Source organism: Helianthus annuus, chromosome 10, assembly GCF_002127325.2.
Source record: "Helianthus annuus cultivar XRQ/B chromosome 10, HanXRQr2.0-SUNRISE, whole genome shotgun sequence".
Lineage (NCBI taxonomy): Eukaryota > Viridiplantae > Streptophyta > Magnoliopsida > Asterales > Asteraceae > Helianthus > Helianthus annuus.
The window spans coordinates 129,729,508-129,757,247 of NC_035442.2; the positions used below are offsets into that span (position 1 = coordinate 129,729,508).

Genomic DNA, 27,740 nt, shown 5'->3' on the forward strand with positions numbered 1-27,740 from the left:
GTTAGGATTCTAATAGGTTATTTTAAAACCTTCGTTACAGAATAGGAGGCCAGTAAAAGATAATTGCATTTATTCAATTAAGGATTTATACTTGCAAAGGTAAATACTTTTAACTTGTTTTCCGTTATACGGGCTTGGGTTACGGTATTTAAAATACCGCTTGGTCGGGCAATTGACCCCAACTCATTAGTAGTTGAGTATTATCAATGTGACCCGTTTAAAAATTTGTTTTGTTGGCTTTACGCCTTTGGGAGCTTAATGACCATGTCCCGGATATCCTTGGCAGCATTTTACGAAATGGCCACGACCTTGACATCCGGGTGTAGGCGTACACCCGGCATTATGTCCATGATTTTAAAGGTATAGCTGTTGGTTTTCCCGCCATGGTTTTATGCTATGTGGTGTGTCTATTAATCTTTAACCCGGCACGACCCGGGCGACCGAACGCATAGTAAACATGTAATACTTTACAAGATTTAATTATAAATTATCCCAAGTTATAAAGAGTTTGTGCCTTGTGCATTCAAATCAATTTTAATAAGCATTTTACAAAAGTGTCGGTTGAATGTATTTACCAGTGTAAACTGACGTATTTTCCCAAAAAGACTAAATGCAGGTACTAAGCGTAATTGGCTGGATATTTCTCCTTAGCATCAATAAAGAGTCTCGCAAGCTTAAGATGCCTACGTCTGTTGAACAATTATTTTTATCTTATTATTGACCCCCTGTGGATTTTATTTCAACAATGGTGATACTATGACATTACATTCAATGTTGAAATATATTTATCTTTATGCTTCCGCTGTGCATTCATATATTGTGTGGTTTGACTATGTTGTTGCCAACTACGTCACGGTAATCCCCCACCGGGCCCACCGGTGAGACATGTGGAAATAGGGGTGTGACATACATGTAAAGTATAACATGGTATTCTAGTACAGTAAGATAACAGCATAGTAAGTCAGATAACATAAAGTGTGGACGAGAATCAAAATTAACATCATGACAATAATTCACTTGCTTATTTTTAATTTAGGTACAAAGTACATTATCTCAAACACATATATGAACTCAAATCAATTGTATCAATAGTGTTTTGAAACATTATACATTATCTCAAGACGAATGTGATGAAAAATGGAAGAAAGCGGTGGCGGAGGGAGTGGTGAAAGGTGGAACATCTGGATCAAAACATCCCAGAATTTGTGGATGAGATTAGGAAGCTAAGTTTGAAGAAATCAAGTTGAGCAGGCCAACAAATTATAAACAAACAACTTATAAACGTTTTACACGAACATTTTAATCATGTATAACATTTTAGTTTATTTTCATTTAGTTTTTATATTTCATAATGCTTTTTGGTTTAAATTGAAGTCGGACCATCTTCTTCATATAGTGCAATTAGAATAACTGTGTAAATTGAGTACATAATATTAAACAAACAACCATATCCACTAGAATCTCATCCGTATTAAAACCTACTACAACCATATCTACTAGAATCTCATAAACAACTATATCCACTAGAATCTCATCCGTATTAAAACCTAGTACAATCATATCCACTAAAACCTGGTAGTTGTAGGGTCTCGAAGGCTAGGCCAATAACAAACCTTTCCTCCGTAAAATATAATGTAGTATACTAGTATAGTAATTTACATAACATAAAGGGTGGACAAGAATCAAAATAAACAAGAAGCCAAAATTAACTTATTTATTTTTAATTTAGGTACAAATATATTACCTATATGAACTCAGTTAATTTTATCATTAGTGTTTTGAAACAATGTTTATTAAGTGCATGATGACTAGTTGACAAGTGTGCCTGTAGATTCAAATATGAGTTAGATAGGTATGAAAGAGGAGATTGAAGGAGATGATGTTTGGTTTGAAAGTGAAGATTTAATATTTGGGGCAGTGGCGGATTCAAGAATTTTTTTTTACTGGGTTTATTTTTTTAGATGCTTCAATTTCATATGACCGAATATAATAAATTTCGGGGTCAGTTCGTCAGTTTGAATCGGGTAAGACTCATCACATAGTAAAAATACGGTACAATAATGAAAATAACATCGTCATTAGAAATTTAAAAACACATAATATAAAATACGGTGGTCTTTATAAATTAAAAAAAACTATTTTCAAGGGTTTACTAGTTGAAGATGATGATTCAAGGTTAGATGATGATTGCCTTCGGAAAAACTTGAAATATTCCTAAACATAATACCTAAATACCAAATTCTAGTTTCAATATCAAATAGCAAAATTAAGAATTCAAGCTTATTAAATGCCAAATTTTACATCACTAATCAAGAATTCAAGCTGATTAAAACACAATACTTTAAATTTTATATCCCTAAATGGCTAAATTCTAAGTTTCAACTAAACAATTGATGACTGTCGTAAGGGTCATGCAAAAACCTAATTAAACTAAGCAGATAGCGTAAATAGGATATCGTATCCATGAGAAATTTTTGGTTAGTGTAGAGATTTTAACTAAAAACTAAAATTATCTAATTCGGGGATTTAATTAATTGATTAAAAAACAGGAAAATTAACTAAGAAAGTTATGATCAAGATGAGAAAAAGTAACCCCCACCCGGAATCCTGATTGCTTGTTTTAACACAAAATTTGGTTTACAGATTCATAAGACCACATAGACATGGCCTTGGGATTAATGATATTGTTTAATTATTAGGGATAGTTTTTAAGACTCACCATACAACCTAATAACCCGTTTAATTATACCAATTATCCATCAATTTACCAACCCGCTAGCAATGCAAGGAAATTGTCACTGTGCTTGATAAACGACAAACAATTCAAATATAATAAACGTTTAACAAAATCAACACAAGTGGTCAAGATTTACCAGTTAACAAGAATCTGAAAAACAAAGTTTCATGTAAAACAAGACAATCCTTCATCAGGGCGGAAGTCACAAGCGTTTAGCCGCGCATGCTCGTCATCTTAAATCCTTGGTGTCTGCGCTCAGCCATAAAAATTACTTGTGCGATCTCTCTATCTATCTGCGTATGCCCTCTAAAACTTCTGAACTCTAACTTGCGAACCAAGTTAAATGTTGTCTGCCATCAAAAGTCCTCCTCAAAATTGCTATGCGATCTCCCTTTAAATTGTTACCAACTAGTTTTTGCCCCGCCCGCGTTGCGGGGCAATAAGGGAAATATTTCTCTCTCATAACATGTATGTCTGTACAGAGGGCAAAATCGGAATTATATTTTGAACAGGAGGCGAAATCATGATTTTAAACTGAGAGCAAAATCATAACTTTGAGCTAGGAGGAACACATAATTTTATTTTTAAAACGCAATTTTTAGCTGAGGGCAGAATCGTAATTTTGAGCTAGAGAAAAAAACAACATTTTATTTTTAACTGAGGGCAAAAACGTAATTTTAAACGGAGGGCGAAACCGTAATTTTAAACTGAGAACAAAATTAAAAAAGAGTTTTTGAACCGAGGGCAAAAGCGTATTTTGAGCTAGAGCAAAATTATAATTTTATTTTGAGCTGGGGGCAAAAACGTAATTTTAAACGAAGGACGAAAGCGTAATTTTAAACTGGGAATAAAATTAAATAAATAATGAGTTGGTCCAATAGGGAAGTGACAAGCAGCTAATAATTTTGAGCTAGGGGAAAACATAATTTTATTTTGAACTGGAGGCAAAAACGTAATTTTGAGCTGAGGGCAGAATCGTAATTTTGAGCTAGAGGGAAAAACAACATTTTATTTTGAACTGGGGGCAAAAACGTAATTTTAAACGGAGGGCGAAACCGTAATTTTAAACTGGGAACAAAATTAAAAATGAGTTTTTGAATCGAGGGCAAAAGCGTAATTTTAAGCTAAGGGCAAAAGTATGATTTTATTTTGAGCTGGGGGCGAAAACGTAATTTTAGTTATGGGCAAAATTATAATTTTATTTTTTAGCTGGTGGCAAAAGCATAATTTTAAACGAAGGACGAAAGCGTAATTTTAAACTGGAAGTAAAATTAAATTAAAATATGTTGGTCCAATAGAAAAGTGCCAAGCAAGCTGCCTGACACTATTCCTTTTAACTTGTAAATGTATTCCTTTTTAATTTTAATTTTAATTTTAATTTTAATTTAATTTAATTTAATTTTAATTTAATTTAACTTGTGAATGTATATGTAGGGTAATTCCCAAAATATTCCACCGTCGTTAATCTGTTGCAGCCCATTAGTTATTTCTTCGCAAACTGGACTAACAAAGCCCGTTCCTCTGTCATCCACTGTCCACCAACAAACATTGTGGGCTAATTTATTTAGTAAGGTCCTCAATTCTTATTTGTTGATTTCTTGTGATTGTGATCTTTTACTTTTCATTTATTTATCCATTATAAATTAGCAACATTTTGGTGCATAAATAATTTGTATTCTATGTTTAGCTTGGTTTAAAAAAAAAAGTAATTGATGTTACAGTTTTAACCCAAAAGCTTTCTATAATTGCTAATTTAACCTCACAACTTTTTTAGTTTCAACTTTGGTACCTAATACATTTCATATTTTGCAAAATTTTCGTTTTACGTTTTGTTCTAAACGAGTTGACGCCACCTCGCGCGTTGCGGCGAGATGTTGATTATGAGTATTTTAAGTATCTTTATGTAAATGCGAAAATCCGTTGGCGAGTTGTTGATCATGAACATTTTAAGTATCTTTATATAAATGCAAAAATCCGATTCAAATTTGACACTTCAGCCACAATCCAAATTAACCAACATTGTTTTACTTAATCGTTAACCTAAGCATAACTTTATAAAATATGTTTGAATTGATCTAACAAAGTGTAAAAAAATATGTTTTAAAAATCTTAACGCTATATAGCTCATTATATGCAAAGTCAAAAAGAAAAATAAAGATAAGCATTGTAATGGTACATAATTTAATGGTGTGATCGGAACAGTAACTATATTTGTGATTCAAGAAGTATTACCTTTACATTAGGAGTAGATGGTAATGACAGTACAACACTTATTTACAGCCATTTCCCATAAGAAGTCCAGCCTCCCAAACATACACAAAAATAATTGGGCCTATTCCTATGCTAATAAGCCTAATAATATGGTAGTCCTTATTTATAGTCACTGCACATTAGTTCACTTTGACAAACATCATTGGGCCTATTCCTTCATACCTCAGATTGTTCATAAAAAATGAGGTTACCCAAAAGGTTTGTACGTAGCAAAAATCACCAAGCTCCCTAATAACTTGATCAAAGAATCTGTAGAATGATGCAGATTTACAAAACTAATCAAATGATACTTCAGAAAAAGAAAAAAAAAACTATAACTGTACTATATTGATATAGCTAAAATAACCCCAATAGTGTACTTTTCCCTCAACTTGATAATGGACAAATAGTTTTATTAAAAAATAAATTGTAATTTTAGTAAAGTTGAATTCTACAAAAAAAAATGTAAACTTTTTCAATAAATTGATCTGAAATATTATATTGCATTTGAATAGACTTCAAAAGACTCTCAAGTCTCAACCCTGTTAGGCAAACTTCCTTATGCATGGGTTGAATTGCTATAGATCAAAGCCATCAAACATAACCCAAATAGAGTCTTTTGAATTGCTATAAATGAGCAGCGATTGATTGACAATCATAAGGGGGGATGTTTACTGTTTGCAACTACTATAACTCATCTAGATTAAATCAACAAATCCATTTAGGCGTATTTCAAGAAATGGAAACAGAACATTCTACATAGTCCAGTTTGGTTATTCATTGGTTCCAATAGTTACCGATTCCTACATACATAGCACGTACATTATACATATATACAAATATAAACACAAACATAGATATATACAAATCAGAAATTTAGTTTGAAACATATATAATAAATACATCACACATATACACATCTGAACAACACATACATGTATAGATACATAAGAAGACATACATTATATATATATATATATATACACACACATTAGAAAGTACATATGATTATGTCATCTACACAATCACATAATGTGCATGATAATGAGAACATTACCAAAATCAAATCCCTCAATTTAGATATAAGAAATTATTAAACCTTGTTGAATGTAGATAATGCAAAGAAATATGTAAGGGTGTTAAAAGGAAACTACAAATTGGAGACAGAAGCATACCATTTACCAATTATCATACCATTTACCAATTATCATTCCATTTTGCCCACACTTTGGTTGCACCAATCACACACATATTTTCTTATTTAAGACCATGGGGTATGGTGGGGCTTGGGTTGGGGCATCGGTTGACACGTGTAATTTCAAAACTCAAGTCTCAAACCCACTTTGAAGGGGGTATGGTGGGCGTGGCTTGGCTGGCGTGGCCAACCCAACGGCTAGTTTGAATGGGCCATTCATAGCCCGCCATGTCAGCTTGCTCCCCCGCCCCATGCCCGGCTTGAAACCAAGCCCCAAGGGCCACGCCCCAACCCAAGCCCACCCAGGGTGGTGGCTTGGGCGTTTTCCCCCAACCCACGCCCCAACCCAAGCCCCATACCCCATAGCCTAAGATGAGACGATTACACATTGCAAAAGTGGGCTCATATTTCCATTTTTTTTTCAAAACAGAAAATATTGAAAGGCTTGGTATGCATCATAAACGAAGACATAATAAGCCTAACATGAGAAAAAGAAAACAAATTTCAAGTGGGCAATCTAAAACAAAGAAGATTATGGTTAAGCCATAAATCCAAACTACAATTTCGTGTACCTTTATAGCAATTATTTAGGGCTATATAGATGAAAACATATATGGGAAAACAAAAGATCAATCGAAGAGCACATGCTGGTTAATTTGTTGGGCCTTGACCGATGATAGTGAAGTATAACAGTTACAATCATAAATACAGAATTTACATTCAAGATACCAACAAAGAGAAAGGGGAGAAACCGTTTCTCCGAGCGATAACAATGAGAATTGAAAGAGGGATATTGTCACGTACCATAATGATGGAATAAATTTTGAAAATAATTGTTTCTCCGATTCTGTGCAGATTAGAATCTTCAACACTGTCTCTTGGGTTCTTGTTCTTGTGGGGTTTCTTCCATTTATATATGTGTCGGTTCGTTCTCATTGAAGAGATGCGACGGTTGGTTCGCATATGGCGTCACCGGAAGTTATTGTTTGGCGTCATGACGTTCTTGAAAAGGTGGGAGTTGGTTTTGAAGGTTTTTGAAACGGTGGGAGTTGGTTTTTGTATAAGAGATATAATTTTGCAAGTTAACACGGCGCAACGTTCGTGTGTGGTTCAACGTTTTTATGTTTTATTTTACACTTCGTTCTTAATTTTGCGAGGTAACATGACGAAATATGTGTGTGTGTGATTAAACGTTTTTATGTCGTCATTTTTTTTCCCGTTTGATAGGTTCATCGCAACACGCGGGTCCTAAATCGACTTAGTTATTATTTTCTATGGCATTTTGGTCTAATTTTTCCGCATTAACATGTCGCAACTTCAGTGTTGGTGGTAGTTGACGGTGTTGTCGAATTGATGCTATTTGTCACGGTTTTACGCCCCCACCGCAACACGTGGGGCTTAATACTATTATATATATATATTAGTGGTGAGGGATGATGAACAGTTGTTTGTTTTTGTCTTTTACTTGCTTTATTTTCTTTTATATAAAGGTTGATAAGAGATTTTTATAACAATCAAGTTTGGTTCTCTGGTGGAAAAGAACCTTTCTCATAACCTTTAGCTCCCAGGTTCAAATTCTGAACTCTACTGGTTTTATTGCTTAGTTTTTTTATTTGGCAAAAGCAAAAATGCTTCCAATATTAAGAATCGGTCCATCAACTTCAACTATAACAAGAAGCCTTCAACCAGCAAGGCTAACAAAATACTTGGTTGACTATTTTTATTTAATTTAACAATTTTTTTTTCTTTTCTAATTCAAACTAAATGTATTTATATGTAGTTAATGATGTTTTTTTGATATTAATGATTTTTTTGTTATTACATAATAGTTAGTATTGTCATCTTAACAGACCAATGTCGATACCGGTGTCGGTTCTATTAAAATTATTATCGATACCGAAACAGGGTTTCGGTTCCGAAAGTGTTTAGTACGATACCGTATGGATCAAAAGTAAATAACGGGTGCCGAATTGGTACAAAAAATGGTTTGGTTCATTAGGTATCGGTACCCAGTATTATTTGTTCATTCCTACCTTTATAACTTTTACTTATATATATATAAAAGGCAATTTGTATATACACTTGATCAATAACCATGAATAGTAACTTTATTTTTATAAGAATATATAGCTTCTAATTATTTTTTTATTTAATGTATTATAATAGTTTATTATTATATTTACTTTATTAATATATTTTTAACTTTTTTTCTTTTTTGAAAAACATATATTTCCTTTAATATTTTTTAATAATTCTTTTTTTCTTTTTTAGAACATATATTAATTTATCGATTAATTTGATACTTCTTTAATAATTGAACTTTATAACTTTATTTCTAAAAACTTAAGTACGTAGTTGTGGTTGATTATTTCCCTGACATTTCGTTATAAGTTTTGTTAAAAACGAAGCTATATGCAAAATAAAGTATTTATTTGGTATTATAAAACGGTACAATGATAAACTAAACAGTTCTAATGGTTTGCCTTTCTAAACAACATGTTTTATTTTTAAATTACGTTTGTTTTACATTATAATTTGTTCGGTTTCGACGCAATGCGCGATGTCAAAAATACTAGTTTTACATTAAAGGGATTTTTACATATTTCCCCCTCCTAAGCTTTCTTATTACGTATTTCCCCAAACCAAAAAAACAATTACATATTTCCCCTTTTTTCTGAGCAATTACCCAATTACCCTTCCCTTTTTTTAGAAATTACATATTTCCCATAAATGTTTCATACGATGTTTCCTCTTCCCCCCAAACCCTACATCAAAAGAGATTCTCTGAAGCCCACATGAGTAGAAGACGACGCCAAATCCCCTTCCCCTTCCGTGACGACGCCAAATCCCCTTCCCCTTCCATGCGTTCAGGTATGTTGTTGCTTTTTGTTGTGTATGCTGAAGACGTGATTCGTTGCGTATAATCTCGATTTTTTTTAGTTTGTAGTCTGTATTTGAATATTGATATCAATCTCGATCATCTTGTATGCTGTGTATTTGAATATTGATATAATTTGCTATTGATATCAATCTCCATTAAATCCTTAGGCTGTATTTCTCGATAAAGGAACTTCATGGACAATTAACTAATATGAAGTTTTGACAGTACGTTTTTTGCTTTTTGTATAAACAACTGTACACAATTTATGCATATTATATATATATTTTACTTTTGACTTCAAGTAGCAAATAAAATGATGCATATTATATAAATTGGTTATAGACTGAATATGGATTGTACAGTATATGATGCACTTTTGCCAATTGTTTTTTCCTTTTTGTTTAGTTCTTAATTTTTTCGAAACTTTGTGTTTTTTGAACGGAATCGATTATGAATAAGTAAGGATTGCATTTTATTGAAAGTTTGTGTTTTTTTACGAGTATTATGGTTTTGTTTGACAAGAGTAACAAGTAAAAGAATTGGGGTGATACTATATGAATTGGGTAAATATGTAATTAATTGATGATATTAGAATGTGGAAATATGTAAATATTCATTTAATAGTTCATTAAGGGTAAAATAGTCATAAACAAGAGTCATTTTAATGAAAAGGGGAAATATGTAATATATATGAGTTAGGGAGGGGAAATATGTAATTGTTTTTTGGTTTGGGGAAATACGTAATAAGGCAGCTTAGGAGGGGGAAATATGTAAAAATCCCTACATTAAATGCCAACTCTATTTTCCTTGAACACAAAGAAACAATTTATTAATTACCCAATTAATATACTAATTATAATAACAATACGACAACTTAATTATTAGTTGCAACTAAAGAGCATAATTTTATGTTCATAATTTTATGTTCTAAGCTTATTTTCAACACAACCGGTATGGTACAAAAAGTAATTAAAGTTATAAATATTTTATGCCAATATCAATGTAATTTTATTAAAATTATTATTCATTAAAGTGTATCTAAAATGTATCAATCAAATCCCCACACTTATCTTTTTTCATCCCGAAAAAATTATATGCAATGGAGTCGTAATCAGACAACTGGCTTTCATTATATGCATTTATTTTTATTAACAAGTCTAATCACACGTTAACTAAGATTGCAGATATATAATCCATCTAAACCCAACCGCCGGTTTCCAAGCCCTTATTTACGATCCATTAAGTTTAAGTCCATTATTCTTCTTTGGGTCTCACGCTCAAAAGTCCACAACGCTACCTAGTCCCACTTCAAGCTTATGAGGTTAAAGATTATTATCTACCGTCTTATATAAAAAAAACTCTTATGTAATTCCGGTTAAATTTATGATGGATAATGGATGATGTTATGAGCTTCGACATGCTTTTGTTTACGATCAGCTTAGCGGACATACCCCACCCGAGTCACCATCCAAGTGGTTAATGCCATAAGCCTCCCATATTTATCTTTTTTTTTTCTAACTCCACCTAGAGGGTAAGTATCATCTGAGTTACCATCCTAGTGGCAATACCATAGGCTTTGGCAATACACATCTAGCTCAAATAAATAGATGAATGGAATATTTTTTTTGGGTGCCACCTAGTTTCGGATTTATTTTTATAAAAAGAAACCAATGTGCCATTTAACCGGAATACTTATAAGCTTTTTATTTATAACGGCACCCCTTATACTCTCCACAGTTTCGGTTTTGCTATACCTCCTAAGACGAGAATCTACAAGAATCCTAATATTTAAGTATATTATATCGATCCTAAAGAATCTTTCAACCTGCTGGGCTTACCCACATATCCTAAGTTAGACGCATGTTCAACCGTTTCGTTATCTTCTATATATCATAATTGAAAAGCCAACGATCCGATTATACGTATCATCTTCCATTTTATTGCAAAAAAATTTCCGGACATTTTTATATTTTTTCAATTTTTATAGATTGTTTTTTAGTTTTCGGTTTTTTAGCGACCTGAACACGACACTGCCTAAGACATAACTAGACGCTAGGTTCCCCTCCCCACACTTAAATTCTGCATTGTCCTTAATAGAGCGAGAAACTACCTACTAAAAAGAATAAAAAATAAAAATACAACAATAACAAAAATGGAACAGACTCCCCTGGTTTAAATCGTAGAATCCTCATAAGTCATGTTCCACAACGACCGTATAGCATTTCATTCGCGGCCGCGTTCAGCAAAAACTCGGGTTGCTCTCTATAAATAATGTTCAGATCATCATAGTACAAATGGAGATTGAGTATGGATAATTTTGACTAAATCCTGGGATTTCACCAACATCCCGACACTTGGGTAAACATATCCATGGAAATAATTATTACCTGATAACCTGCACAAACACATACGCAAAACAAAACAAAACAAAAATACACTACACTACATCCTCGGGCTGCCTCCCGAGAGCGCTAAGTTTATAGGTCTTCCGCCAGACCGTACATGAGGTGCTCAAGGAGATTCAAAAGAGTGCTTTCTCCCAGACTTCTCTAAATAACTTGGCTTCCAATAGTCAGGAAAATTTGCATCCACACGCATGATAGGGTCAAACGTGGCCCTATCGCCCCATGTGCTCCCACCATCAGTCGTACTTGCTCAAAAAACCCAAAACCACTTTTGTTGTTGCTTCATGTTTATCAACTGTTCATTTATTTGATTAAATGAGATTTGTTTCAAAGTAAAAAGAAAACGAAAACCAGCTGTCCTTGCTATGAAAAACCACGTTGCGTTGGCTGACGCAAGGGATATTGGTGGGAACCAGGTGTTACGGTGTTGCGGTGCCCCCATCTTGATTGTTGGTCAAATGAGATTTGGTGTTGAACATAGACTATTTGGATCTTGTTGGTGAAAGATGAGAATGGCTAGTTCTCATAGCCACCGTTTCCATAGCCACCTGCAGTTGATGTTCACCGTTCCACATGTATCGCAGGTATGCAAGTGGTAGTGGAAAAATAGTGGAAAGGTGTATAGTTATTTGATGTGTAACTAGTCATGTGTACCGCAGGTGGAAGTTGGTGGGAATGGGTTGGTAAAAAGGTGATGTGTCCGTGACTGGTGCACAGCCCGAGGCATTAATTGCACTGTTGCAGCAGGTACTTTGTTCGTCTATTGTCAGGCGCGTGTAATACCACGCGCGTGTGGCAACCGTCAGTGAACCGTTGCTTGCCAGCTGGCGGTTACTGATTGGTGGAGAAGACGCACGTTCTGCACGTCTTTTCCTTTGCATTAAATGCAAAGGCTATATATAGGAGAAGAAACCCTAAGGTTTCTTTTTATGCTTTTGAAATCCAACTGTTGTCTTCCACCTTCTTCCTCTCTCTATGTTTTTCGGTGACTGTCTGTATCTCCTGCGACTTTCTCCAGTCGTTTCTTTTTTGATCCTTCATATATCTACTTTACAATGGCTTCACCGTCGTCATCTGGGGACGAAAACCCCGAAAATATCGTGGCCAATGGCGTGTTACCAGTTCTAAACTGATCTGATCACGCCTTTCAGACGTTGATGCTGAACTACCGAATGCCGGCAGAATACGGAGCCCAATACCCGGCAGAGGGTCTGACTGCTGCCGATGCCCCCATCGGTTATGTGACTCTTTTTATCGAATTTTTTAATGAGGGGAATTTTCGGCTACCGTAGACGGTCTTTATGGCCGATTTGCTGGAATACTACAAGATTCATATCTCCTAGTTGAGTCCACTAGGGATTGTTCGTGCTCGTCACTTCGAGTACTGTTTCCGATCCCGAGGGTTAGAGCCGAAGATTGAGCATTTTCGTTGTTTTTACCAGTTGTAGGCACAACTGGGTTTTTATTCTTTTTATGCCCGCAAGGGTGTAAAGAAAATTCTGGAGACGCCTCCTAAGGGCTTCACGAACTGAAAATTCTGGAGACGCCTCCTAAAGAAAATTCTGCACAGTGAAACACACTATGACTCGCAACAAGGAGAATTGGGTGGGAGTTATTCCGTGTTACTACCCTCTAGCGTGAGAATAAGTATTTTCTTTGGAGGCAAGGTAAATGTTTAAGTAGCAAGTGTGGGTGAGCAGTTTAGCATTGCCTCAAACCTGGGAAGTCGGTATTTATAGCCGAAGAGTGAAGGAGAAGGGCCAATGGGCCGCTTGATGGGCCCGTGTAGGATCGTTGTGCGACCTGAATGAGTCGTTCAGAAGAGTTGTTTATCCGAATCAAAGGCGGAATCAATGAAACGGACACTCGATTCAATTATAAGGTCTCTATTATTGATTTAACACTACTTTACAACCTGGAGACGATTCGGCAGAGCTTCACTACTCAGATCCGAAATTACAAATGACAAACCAAGTGCCCATATATATAGTGATGTGATTCCGCTTGAAATGACCAAGGGCACTTTCAAGCGGAATTAACATTGTTAATTTCGCTTGAACTTGCCTTTGACCGTTTCAAGTGGAATTACCAACTATCCCACTAAATTCAGTTTCTAGCAACTCGAGCACTGGTTATCCTACCCTATTACAGGACTCGATACAAGACGAAGTCAATAGACATAGTGCAATAACAGACTCCCCCTTGGATGTTGACGAAGTCTTCAGTGTCGAGTCTTTAACATGACACATCTTCAATCTTGATCAGTCTTCATGCTCTTTCCGAATTATCTAACACTGTAAGTATCCACCAATCTTCCTTCATTGATCAGCTTCTATCTTTGAATGTTGTACCAAGATCTGACTCTGGCTCTATCATTAACAGCTTCTTCAGGCTCCCCCTTTCGTCAAGCTTCCATGCCTTAGGGATCGACACCTTGCTTTCTGGTTACAAGCTCCCCCTTGCTTTGAGCTCGTCTTCAGACTCCTCCTTAGACTCAGCTGTCGGGATCGTAATCTGGAATACCTTCAATCCTCAAACATTTATAAATACAATGTTTTCAAAACAAACTCTCTAAACCACTCCCCCTATCAACAAACTATATAGATTTGGCAGTTTTAGCAACCAAGATCAAACACTCTGGCTCTATTAAAAAAAATTAACAATCTAAGCATCCAAATCCCTCACAGTTAATCATCCAAGTCCAACTTAATGACCTTGTAGATACCACAAACTGTTTTTGATTTTTGATTAAAAATCAAGTTTCAAATTAATGAACTTGTTTTATTTTCAGAAACACGATCAGCATACTTAAATTTTGAAACTCAGCTCTCGGACATCGATTGTCGAAAATAAAGCAGAAATCAAAATCTTTTTGTATTTTTCTGAAAATATAAAGCAATAAAGAAATATTTACAAACATATTTGCTGACAATATTTTTGTTTGAGTTCGCGTCAGAGGATCATATCAGTTTATGACAAATCACTAGTACCATTGAGCTTTAAACACTTTAAGTTTTAAACGATTCACTTAGATTGTCAGTATACTGATCCACTTAAATTTTCACACAAAGTTCAATTGTTTCGAGATACGGATTCAGTGTATTAAGGACTTAACTTATTCGCGTGTCCCACCTCAGAATATACTCCCGTATCCAGATCCCAATATTCAGTCTTACAGGTGAGTATACCTAGATGATATCTGTAAAGGGTTAAATGCGAAACCGTGAGAGCTCAGGTCAGAACTTCCGTTCAGCAGAGAGATGACGGTTCGACTTTAGGTATGTTCCCTTTAGAGAATTTTTTCTTCAACAGCACATGATTAGCATTTTTCAATGTTTCATATTTTTTTTATGCTGAGGGCGGTGCTATATTTCAAGCAAGCAGAAAGTATTATACGGAGACTAGGCCATTGCTTCCGCAAAATCAGAAGTCCCGGGATAATGCCCCAGATATCACTGAGTATAAAGACCTAGTATCTCAGAAAGAGGGTCCTTTCAAACAAGATTTCGGGGGTTACCCATATATCCGAGAGATGTTCCCCACGATATAAGCAAGTTTAAAATTTAGGTAGGTTTATATCTCGAACACAATCTACTAAATGTGCAAAAACCTACTGGCATATCATCAGTGAGACCGTTTATCACATTAAAACATTCCATTTCTTTAGCATACTGTGATTGTCTACTGATGTACTATCATTTCCTCTATTTACACAAAACTCAAATTTTGAATTTTATCATGTTTTTGGCTTTTTCAAATTTTCAAATGTTTTTGGATTTTCTGACAATTTTTCTCCCCCTAAAATGCAAAATCATTAAAAGAAAATTTGACAAACCGATACTTATAACTTTGTCTTGCCATCCATTTTCTGGCTTTTGTGCACTGAATTACAGAAAATATAACATAAAGTACCCCCATGATTTACAACCCATAGATTTTCGACAGTTTGAAAACCGTTTTTCAATCTTGTGAAAGTAATCATGTTTGTTCCGCCGTGAGAGTTTCGGCATATACAATCAACACATATTTTTGTAATTTTCTATTTTTTGAGAAAAATTTAAAACAAACATATTTTTGGTTTTTCAAATTTTTAACAAACTAAACACATATTTTGGTTTTTAATTTTTCAAATTTTTAGGGTTTTTGAAATATGGTTTATTTATATACAAAAAACAAACAAACTCCCTGTTTAACCAACACAGGGTCCAGCAGCCTCTTTCTCCTTTCCATCTGCCAGGCTACTCCAGTTTCCATCCTCACAGTCTTCATTTTTCTTGAGCACCTGCACATTCAACTAACTCAATTACTTGAACAATTTAGCCCAGGTCTTTTTGACCTTAGGCATTTCAATACAATATGCATCATTCAATTTTGGAAAATCTTTGTCATTTTGTACAAAGACTTTTTCAATTTTAATTTCAACTTTTTCATCTTTTACGGAAGCGACTTGTTTCTTAGCACTCCAAGTTTGACCTTTTGGAGTACCTTTTTTGTAAAAATGTGAGTCTTTTTGACCATTTTGATTTTGAACAACAACTTTTGGTTTCCAAAACTGTTGGGGTTTTGTCATATCAACTGATGTTTTCCAACTTTGTGTTGTTCTTAATCTGGGTGTGTGAGAATTCCAGGTCTGTCTTGAATCGAACCTATTCTGGTTTGATTTCCAACTTTGATTTGAAGCAAACTTGTTTGTATTATACCTCCAAGTTTGTTTCGAATCAAATCTGGATGACCTTTGTTTCACATTCTCAGATTTTTGTTTCTCAACATTTTCAGACTTCTTTTTGTCAACATCAACAGGTTTCAGATTTGTACACTTGCGTGCAAGATGTCCAATTTGATCACATTTGAAACATGTTCTTTTGGACACATCTTTGACCTGTGGTTGTTGCCTTTTCTTTTGAGCTAAGAACTCGTCATTAGAGTGTTTAAATTTGAGTTCTTTTTCTTCTGCTAAACTTATTCCTTGAACAAAATTCATTTTTGACTGATAATTTGGCGTTTCATTTTTATTTCGACTTTGTTTCTTCTTATAACCCAACCCAGCCTTCATGTTTTTCTTCTTGTAACCAGGTTTGTTATAAAAAGTTTTGTGACCTTTTCCAGCAAACTTTGGAATATCAGATTTTTCAATTTCAACCATTTTGAAAACTTTGTCAATCTTTTCTGAAATCACATTCTGAATCGGGAATACAACATCTAAGAATAATTTGTCCGATCCAATCATGGTATAAACCAATCCTTTTGAATTTTCATTCAATTTTTTCTCGGATTTTGTGTTTTTCAGATATCCATCATGAAAATTACTTTCATTTTCATCCTGGATTCAGAATTACCTGATTCAACCGACTCTTCTTTCAACACACTTTCAACGACCTTACCTACCACCTCTGAATCACTAAAATCATCAGATTTGGAATAGGTTATGTCAATGTTATCTGGCAATTGATCTACCAGGTTGAAAGCTTTTTCGACCTTTTCTTCATCATAAAAGACAAACTTTTCCGGTGGTGGAACTTGATGAAACTCTGAGCCAATACCTTTCTTGTTTTGCTCAGAATCCTTTCCATCCGGTTTTATGTTGAAAATACGTTCAAGCACATATGATGACGCGTGATAACTTTTTAATTTGTTGTTATCCTGTTCTAAATCAGCAATATGTCGTTTTAGCTTAGCAACATCTTCAATATATGAATTTACAACACCTTGTTTAATTTCATACATTCGTTTTAGTTCCTTTGATGTTTCAGAACAGTAATTCAATCTTGATTGAACAAACTTCATTACACCCTTCACCTTTTCATATGACTCTTTTGTAATGTGATATGCCAATTTCATTGAGTCATATTCTTTTTTCATTTCTTGACAAACATTTTCTTTTTGATCACATTCTTCTGTCTTTTTCAAAACATTTTCTTTCAAAATCTCATTTTCTTTTTCTAATTTTTTATATTTTTCTGAAAGCTTTTCATCATTTTCTTTTAAAACTTTTCCATTTTCTAGCATTTCTTTGCATTTTTCTTTGAAAATGTTTTCGATTTTTGTGAATTCAAGATCTCTTGTTCTGAACTTCTCATCTTTTTCAGTACAAGCTCTGCATGTTTCCATGCATTTCTTGCACTGTTCAATCGGTTTTAAGATTTCAGAATCAGAATTTACCTCAGTGATTGGCACTTTGGTGTTTTCAGGTGCCTCTGTCTGCTTCAGCTCTTCCTTCTTCTCATCACCAGCACCTTCATCACTAGCAGACTTAAAATTCTCAATCTTTACCTCAGTCAAACTTTCAGTTTTCTTCTCATCTTCTACAACCTGCTGTTCTTCAGTAACAGCTTTCTCAACTTCTTCATTCACCTCAACTTTTTCTTCAATCTTTTCTGTCTCAACAACTTTCAAATCTTCCTCTTTTACAACTTCAACTTTCTTCTCAACCTCAACTTGAACAGCTTCAGCTTTTATTTCTACAACAACTTTCTTCAAGTTGATCAACATTTCTTCAACACTCTTCTTCATTCTCTCTTCATCTCTCTTTCTCAAACACGATATCATGGCATATTTGATTTCCTTTTCATGCCTTTTTGCATACGTGTCATCTTTTAGAACATTTCTATAATATTCAGCCGATGAAGGAATTATGAGAAGAACATCTTCAAAGATTATGTTTTTCTTCGGAACAACTGGTTCACCTTCTCTGTTGAAGTAGCACTCTCTCTTTTTATCCCATCTCTTATTCATAATAGCACTCTCGTATTCTTCCTGCATCTCATTCATTCTGTTCAAAGCAATGTTTCTTTCTCTGTAAGTTTTCTCACTTAGAATTTCTTCTCTGGTTTTCTCTTTAATTTCAGCTGTGCCTTTTTCTTCTTTAATTTCAGTAACAAGAACATAATGTTTGCTCTCTGTTATAGCTCTGCCATGAGCTGTTTTTCGAATATTCTCCAAACGATCTTCTTCTGGAAGAACTTGACTCCAATCATATCCTTCATCATTGTAGCTTACTGCACAAGCTCTAGATTTCTCTCTGGGTTTATCTTCGATCATTTTCGGCTCTTCTCTGCTTCGGTGGTAGATCGCCTTGTCACACCCTGGCTTTGTGGAAGCGTGGTTAATTTGGTGTGACTTCTTAATACCATAGCTTAATCATAACAAAGCTATATGAATTAAAAACATGCAAGATCATCCATTCGATTAAGTTTAAAACCAAAATACCATAACATTGTTTTAACGGGAAAACACCCTAACAACCATAACCTTGTTCAACAAACATTACAAACTCAAACATAACATAAACATGGTTTAAGGACTGTGACTTGTCCAGGAAAGAGTCACATTCCCTAAACCCGGATGACCTCGGAAATAGTGCAGCGGGAAAACGTGCCATACCGTGCCAGATCCTAATTCCCTAAAATACATGTAAGTTGAAAAATCAACAATAATGTTGAGCGAGTTCATGTGTAAGTGAGTATGTAAAACACTTGTAAGTATAAAAAATTTCCTGGTATGTAGCAAATAAGGAAAAAGAGATCACCAATGGTTTGCAAGGCCATTGATATGTGTGAAGTGCAAGTAGGAAGACTCAAACCTTGCGATTTTGCGTCGGGGCACAAAGTCACCCCGAGGTCCGTACTGTTGGACCTGGGGTTGGGCTCGCTACACCCAGATAGATCTACCGCTTACGTCCCTCGGTCCTACAATGAGGATTAATGGCCTCCAGTTCCCGCCTACCCACTCACATGATCTAAGTAGTAACCCTCCTTACGCTAACCATACCATGTAAAAAGTACTCGTAATCATAGTAACATGTATTTCAGCCCCGCAGTTTAGAAAACTGAAAACAGTTAAGAGAAAAGGGGGACATGAACTCACAGTCGGTGCGTCTCTACCAAGTACTCCAAATCAGGCAGCTGTGCAACGACCTACATGTACTAATTCTATTAGACGGACGGCCGTGCCTTAGCTTTATGGTTTAGGTTTTTGGGAAATAGTTAGACAACTATTTCGTGTTTACTTTTCGTATATACTTGGTAGTTAATCTCCTTCCCAAGGATGGGGGATTTAATACATGTGCGTTCGAATTATATCATTAAGTCTCACTTAATATATATTTATTTCTAATTCCAAAATATAAATATTTTTCTCAAAAATATTATATTTTCATTTCACATAATATTCCCCAAAAATAATACGTTGATAAAATACGCGTTCGTAAATATTTCCGCATAATGCGTAAGTTACGTTTTATCGATCGAGTGGTAATAATAATTACCAGTGTAACTTATATAGTTATCGTGTAAGCGTTCGTATTATTTTGGATTCGTTAAAGTTCGAAAATATTATTTTTACTCTAAAAATAATATTTATGTATTTTTCACAAAATAATCATAAACAATGTTGTGAAAATATATATTTACCAAATATATATTTATCGTGTTTAGTTTTTGTGAAAATCCCACCTCCGAATATTTAGTAAATAAAGTCATGGCGAAATTTAGATTTCGAAAACATGTCAAAAATAATTCTAACACTTGTAGTGTAAATAATTCTAAGTGTTAGGTTTTTAGAAAAATTTCGCCAGAGTTTCCTCTGTAACTGGAGGTGGCCACGCTTTCAAGCGTATCATTTTCTTTTACTAAATCAATTTCAACAACTTCTTTATTCAATCAAACAATTTCCGACACATCAAACTAGTCGACAAGTATGTAATAAATCACACGAACTTGTAGTTTTTCCGAAACTATAGTGTAAATCCCATTATATTTTGTGGATCTTTATATAAAGTAATGTGATCTCGTAAAAACCTCATTTTTAGAGTAAATCCATCTTTACAACTTCTCGTCATCTTTTACAAAGATTGTTATTTTGTCGAAACTTTTCATTTCACAAGTGTTTACACACTTGTGGTTTACAAAAATCATGCTTGTAAGTGTAAGATCTATTTTTAGAAAACATGATTTTTCTTGACACTCGGTCCTTTGAAAATACCACTTGCAGATACGTAGATCTGCTAGTTTTAAACACTATTCCACAAGTAAAACATTTTTACACAAGTTCATGATTCGCGTGTGGTAGAGTTTCACCTTTTAACCCTTGTCTCATTCAAAACAAGCTTATGTCATGATCCATGACCATGATCGAACCGGGTTAAACGATGATCCGAGCTACCACATCATAGATCGGGTCTAAGTAATCACAACTTTCAATTACTACAACATTTACACAACTAGTGAGCTTTTAACCATCATTTTTCATGTTTTTAGTAGACTTTAATGCTTCATTTCGTATGATTCCGAGTTTTAACCGTTACAACACATATTAGCCACTTTAGATTAGTTTAAGTAAGTGTTTTAAGCATTATACCTCTAGCTCGAGGCTAGGGAAGAATCTACGCGCAAATGAGATGGATAAAAGCTAGAGAAAGAGGTCCTTCGAGCTCCGAGTGCACCAAGCTTCCTAAGACGTGACCCTTGATGTTTGTATGATCTTGGAATGAAGAGATCAAACTCGAAAATGGATGGAGAGCCAAGGGGGTGTTCGGCCGTGACTTATAGAGAGGGAAAGAGAGAGAGTTTGGATGGTGAAATGTGTTGTGATTAACTCTTGTGCCAACACTTACTACTTATAGACAAATGAAATGCTTATTGTCCAATGGATTTGATGTTCATTAGATATTAAACATGTTGATTAAAATAATCAACATTTGTACAATCATGTCCCCTAGATGGGGACGGTTTCTAAAGGGGGGGGGGGTATTAGTTCAAATCCAACCAAATGTTAAGTATTTAGTTAGGTTAATCTTGTTAAGTTTAGGGATTAACCCGGTTAGTTGCGTGTAGTGTTTTAAAGTGGGTGTTAGGGTGTTCAGGGACCCTAACTGGCTCAGAAAAAGATAAATAATGTTCATGTCAATATTTTTATGTTCCGGGTATAGTCTGGTTGTTCGGTTGGATAGTAATCCGTTAAGGTGCTTAACAAAGCTTTTATGTGTCGTAAATACCATTTTTTTGTGACACAACTTATTCCCGACACTTTGGAAAGTGTCTAGTAATATTTTTCTCATGTTTTGGCACTTTATTAGCCAGCTAGAAGCTGAATTGTAAATTAAAGTGCTGTGCTTTGTGCTCGGTGTATGTTTTAGGCACATCCAGTCATCGTAACTTATTCCTAGAGACGCAGTTCTACAACCCTTGTATCCCTACAATCACTATGGGTGTAGTAAAATATTTCTGGCTCATACAGGCCTTAGAGGCATTATCTGCCTGATGCTGGCTTTATCAGCATGTTCAATAGGTTATCCGTTCATAGTGCTACTGTGCTTTTTGTGCATCATGTTTGTCATTAAGGTTCAACATGTAAATAAGGTAGTGACGGTATGTAAAGTATGATGAAGGTATGTACAAGTATTAGAAATCAAGTAGCAGTTCATCAGTAATTTCAAGTAAGCACAGTAATTAAGTAGCAATTAATTATTAATTAAACCGTACGGATACCTGGTTTAGTGAGGGTTGTCACATTCTCCCCCCGTTAGAAAAATTTCGTCCCGAAATTTTAAGTTCAGCTTGTAGGAGCAGAGTTCTTGGGAAATAAGTGGGGGTATTTCTCTTTCATTCGGTCCTCACGCTCCCAGGTGAATTCAGGACCATGTCTGGCATTCCAACGAACCTTGACGAGCTTGACACTGCTCCGGCGAGTCTTGTTCACTTTCCAATTCGTGACCTCAACAGGTTCTTCAACGAAGTGGAGCGTGTCGTCAACATGAATCTCGTCGGTAGGAATGACAACGGTATCTTGTGTTGGACTCTTCTTCAGATTGGATACATGAAATGTATCGTGAACTCCATTCAGTTTAGCAGGTAGATCCAACTTATATGCTACGGTCCCAATTCTTTCCAAAATTCTGAACGGACCAATATACCGCGGATTCAACTTTCCACGCTTCCCAAAGCATGCCACACCCTTCCAGGGTGATACCTTTAGCAAAACCATATCGCCTACCTCAAACTCTAGAGGTTTCCTGCTTCGATCCGCGTAAGCTTTTTGACGGTCACGAGCCGCACTGATGCGATCTCGTATCTGTGCAATCTTATCGGTGGTTTCCTGGACTACATCAGGACCAACCAACTGTCTATCACCAGCGTCAGACCAACAGAGCGGGGATCTGCACTTGTGTAACATTCCCAAAATTTTTATCTATATAAAAATACATAAAAACTTATGTTATTAAAAGAATGCATCATGGGTAAATTGACCAATAAAAATATAAGGTGTTTTTGCAAACGTAGGAACCGTTTAATAATTAAATTATAAAAATACTTTATATTTAACCTACTCCGTTTTCAATGAAACTTAGACCCAACCGTAGACAAAAATATGCTCGTCCTAATGGCATATTCATTATTTTACAAAACGTCATATTTTAGAAGTTATAAGCAATAAATGAGTGAAGTAGTTAAATTAATTATAATAATATAATAATAAAATTTTAACTAAACAAATTGAGATTTGAAAAGATATATGTATACGTGTAAAATAGATAGGATGGAATCTTTTTATTTGAACATTGAACGTAAGCAATAAGTTGCTCTTCAAACTTTAGTATAAATTGAAGGCATTCATCAACAATCCAACTGCTAAATCCTTCACTTTCTTTCTTTCGATCCCTCTTATAATATATATCAATATTTCCATTTAGTAATTCATCAAGTTCATGCCCTGTTTTAAGTATTGTAGCCCCTGATCACTAATACCCTGTCCAAGTGACGTAGGGCCCCGTAACGTATGTCAAGGCTCTGCCTAAATTCGTTGGGGTTCTGTCTCGTGACATAGGGATAATGTGAAATTGGGTCACTATACTTAATGTGAGTACACTATATATTTTATTAAATAACCCAGAAGTGATACCCAAAATATAACATTGAAAATAATGAAAAACAATAAATATTAAGTTAAGGCGGGCCGCATAGACCCACCCTAATCTTTAACGCGGGCCGCATTAAGGTGTAACCGGACTCCGCTGGAATCTTTAGTTCATGCGGGCCGCGTAAGATATCGTTAAGTTAACGCGGGCCGCGAGAGATCGAAGTTGTGGCGCAGCCCGGTGATGACACGTGTCATCATCGTGGCGGGTCTAGGGGGTGAGCCGGACAAGCTAGTCCGTTGACCAGGATTGACGCGGGCCGCATAATCCCTGTCCATTCTTTACGCGGGCCGCGTGGGAACCAATTTCAGCAACTATATAAGGAACGCATCGGATTTCAATTCAGTTCGTTCATTTCTCAGTTCTCAAATCACAATTTCTGTAGTAGGCTTATTATACTCGGGTATTATACCCCCTAATTAGCGAAGCTCTGCCTCGTTGTAAGTATCATAACCCCTGGATACGTATTAGATACTCTGCCCGATTGATCTAAGGTTCCGTAACGGCTGTCGTGGTTCTGCCCGACGTAGTCGTTGGAATGCCGTCTCGGGGAGGGTATTACTAATGTTAAAATGGGTTATTATACTAACGCGTGTGCATTGTTTACTCAACTAGATTATAACCAGGAAGCCACAAAGGAAATACCTAAAATAGCAATGTGAGTAATCTCCTTTTTGTTAACAGTTTTTACAAAACCTTAACCTTTTTGCAATGCAATTTAGCAGTGATTGAGTCTTTGTAATTCTACAATTACTGCCGGTATGTTGGGGTTTTGTATACAAAATGTGAGTAACGTTACCATTGGACGAAGAGTTAGCCAATGTGTAATATGACCCTCAGTCAGACTTGACACTACTGAATGAGTAATTGGGTAGATATAAACATTGTAATCGCCCTCAATACTGTTTAAATTAAATTAATGTTTCTTGATTAAACTGGGATTCACTCACCAGTATTTCTTGCTGATAAAATGTTTTTAAAACGCGTTTCAGGTAACACAATGTGAAAGCCAATTAGAATAGAGCCAGCTCGAGAGCACTGACGGCTTGGAAGAATGTGGCTATAAAAGTTACCTAAAAGACGATGTTTTAAATTCAATAAAATAAGGGTTATCCCTATAAACATGCTGTAATAAAAATCTTGGGTTTTACCCATGTGATCATTAAAATAAAATATGGTGGTTTTACTCTGATAAAATATTTCCTAACTACGGTCCTGATGAAAATTTCCGCTGCCAAATTGGATAAATAAATGTGATACCACCGAAACTGGCTCACGGCCGCCCGTTCCCGGGAGATAGGGATCGGGGGTTGTGACAGAAGGTGGTATCAGAGCCTAGCCACTGGTTCAAGCCAAAGAAGTGTTCTGCTGACACTTAAATTTTAATTCTATGTTAGGAAATAACTTATGTGATTATGTATTTTATATTATTTGCCTATTTGGGTAACCAAAAACTTTCAGACATCTATTGTCAATTAGATAGTTCACCAAAAGATAAGGAAACCTCGTTTCAACCAAATCCCTCAGGATACTCAACAGATATTGAGGAAGGAATATTTATTCATAAAGCACAGTCTAAGAAACCATTTACCACTAAGAAAAGAAATTGGATTATTAGTAAAAGTCAAGAAAAAATAAAGAAATCACAACCAAAGGGAGCGAAAATTAATAAGGAAATAAATGCACAAACTCAGAAAACAGGCAATAACTTACTAGGGAAAGATGACTTAGATGGACAATGGGTAAATCTCCATATGTTAGCCACTACAGCAGTAAATGCTAACTTATAGTCGAACGCCTCAAACCAGTACCAGTACCCATGCCGCCTATGAGCTAGAAACTTTAAAAGTAACTTTGCCTATTAGATAACAATTTAGTAGAGACAGGAGATAGAATCAACTTTACATAAAGGCATGTTGAGCATAATACTTCTATAACATAGATAGACTAAAATAAGTTACGGATGCATAATCCCTAGTTTATTTTGAATTCCAGTTGTAGTTTGTAATAAATACATATATATATAAGTTTCAATGCTCGTCGTTTTTAATCAATCTATTTTTATGATTGTACCCAAATATTTGTACTACAAATTTGTCTGTGATAATAAATACCACCCACTCAAATAATATTATAATATACCTCAAACTAAGTTGGTTATTAACAAAGCAGTCATATTTATGACTCTCTTTTTGGAACCAATTATTTACTTTGGTTTAAAATACATATTGAAATATATGGTATAAAGCTTTAAAACTTTGTAGTTTTAATAATAGTATTTCAAAATAATTTATAACTATTAAAGTAACCGAAAGGTAGCCAAAGCAAGTTTTGAAACCCAAGTGTACCAATTTACCACTCCATTTTACCCCTTCTGTGAAAAAAAAAAATATTTAAGTCAGCTGGTTAATATATAATAGTTAAATAATAAAATACTATTATATTTGAAATGTATATATATACACTATAATACCATATTGGTAAATGAGTGAAGTTGATAAATTAGATGTTAAACTTACCCTAAGTAGTTGCGAAGTTTTTGATTTTGGTTTTTATATTAGCACATGATTTGATGGCTTACATAAAACCATCAATTAATTATTTTTATCAAGATATTATTTCTTAGTTTAAACTTAAATTTATTTTATAGTACATCTTTGAAGTATCTTTAACGAAATACTTAAGGAAAATATTCATTTTCAAATAGGTGTTAAATTTTAACCAAAGATAGAAATCCACTAATACATATGGGTATCTATCCTACACGGTTTTCGGTTGAAAAAAAAATAATAATAATTTGATATCTAAAATCTAATATAAAATTTTCAAATATTCGACTCGTACAGTAAGTCAAATATACATTTTGACTTATATATTACACTTATAATCTTATAACTCGTAATATTTGAGTTCATTTGTACCTTTTATATTATTAGTATAATGATAAAACATTTTACAATGATATATGAATAGTATATTTTACTATAAGATAGTATAGTAAGTAAAAGATATATTTTATATCTAAATTTTAATAAAATATCATCGTGTAATAAATTCTAATAAATATAATATAGTATATAGAATAGTATATGCACTTATGTTATAAGTCCATCGTGAGTTTATAACAATGTTATTAGATCTTTTTACTAGAATATGTATACAAATCCTATTTTCTCATAAGTATAAGTATATTATGCTATACGAAAATAATATACTGTATATTTTGATTATTGCACATTTACTTATGGTAAAAGATTAGAAAATTAAATTTTTAGGATATTGCAACAGTGAAAACATCTTTCCTTATCCCTACTTAAATCAATAATTTAGTATCTATTTATTTATTTTACCTGGCACGTTAAAATATTCCTAAAAACATTCATTTTCTCATACTAGAATTAAAAATGGATGCCCCACATAAGAATAGTTAACTCAAATGTGTGTTTAGTACGTTTGTTCTTTATAAAAGTTTATTAAAAATCAGATTACGATTTTTATATTGTAATATCTTTAAATAAATTATTATTGTATGGGATATACATGCATATTTCAATACATGTATATTACTCAAATATAGTTAGAATCAATTTTAGAAACGTCAAACTCTGTATTACTTACCATAAGTACTGTTTTGAATAAATAATATAATCTATTATCTATATTAAAACAAAACAAACTTATGCCACTTGGCATGTAATTAGGCTACCAGATGCCACGTGGCATCTAATTGTTTCTCGAATTCTTTCTTTGAGCGGCAAATGAATAGACGCTACCTTCACATAGCTTCTCAAACAATCCGCCCTCAATCTTGCCAAAATTATAAAACCGTTTCCTTTTTCAAATGAATTTCATTGAGAAACCCTAATTTCAGTTTCATCTCTAACTCTTGATTATGTTCCGTCTCTCACACGCTTTGGAATTGTTAGGGTTTCTGCGTTATCAATGAATCGCTCTCTGCCTCTCATTCATTCCTCTATGAATCCAACTCTGATCTTCGTGATAAAGGTTAGATTTTGTCAATGGATCAACTATCGTTCTTGATATTTTAGATTTTATAACTAATAATTTCTTTTGTTTTGTATATCTCATCTGAAATCAGTTGTATCCTGGTTCTCCGATTGTTGTGATCCAGTCAGTCCGATAACCGGATCTAATTTGCAATACCAAGAACCCTAAATATAGAATTAACACAAGCGTTTCTTTTCATCCTTTGCCTCCAATTAGTTCTCTTTTTTTTTCAATTGAAAGAACCTAGATCTCATCTCTCTACGGTCAAAAGTAACCTGGTAAGTTTGTTTTTTCAATTTGTAACCTGATTCATGAAAGTTTCTAATGTTAATTTTTGTTTCATGTCTTTTTTA

The 27,740-nt window shown here is 34.4% G+C and overlaps 1 protein-coding gene across 1 annotated transcript; it reads right to left on the reverse strand.

Annotated features, from left to right (window-relative positions):
* Positions 1-15,657: 15,657 nt before the first annotated feature.
* LOC118482694 (translation initiation factor IF-2-like) lies at positions 15,658-18,236 on the reverse strand. Its single transcript, XM_035978307.1, has 3 exons — positions 17,826-18,236; positions 17,628-17,777; positions 15,658-15,750 (listed from the first exon to the last, which is right to left on the reverse strand). The coding sequence occupies exons 1-3, from the start codon at positions 18,234-18,236 to the stop codon at positions 15,658-15,660; spliced, it is 654 nt and encodes a 217-aa protein (XP_035834200.1).
* Positions 18,237-27,740: the final 9,504 nt, after the last annotated feature.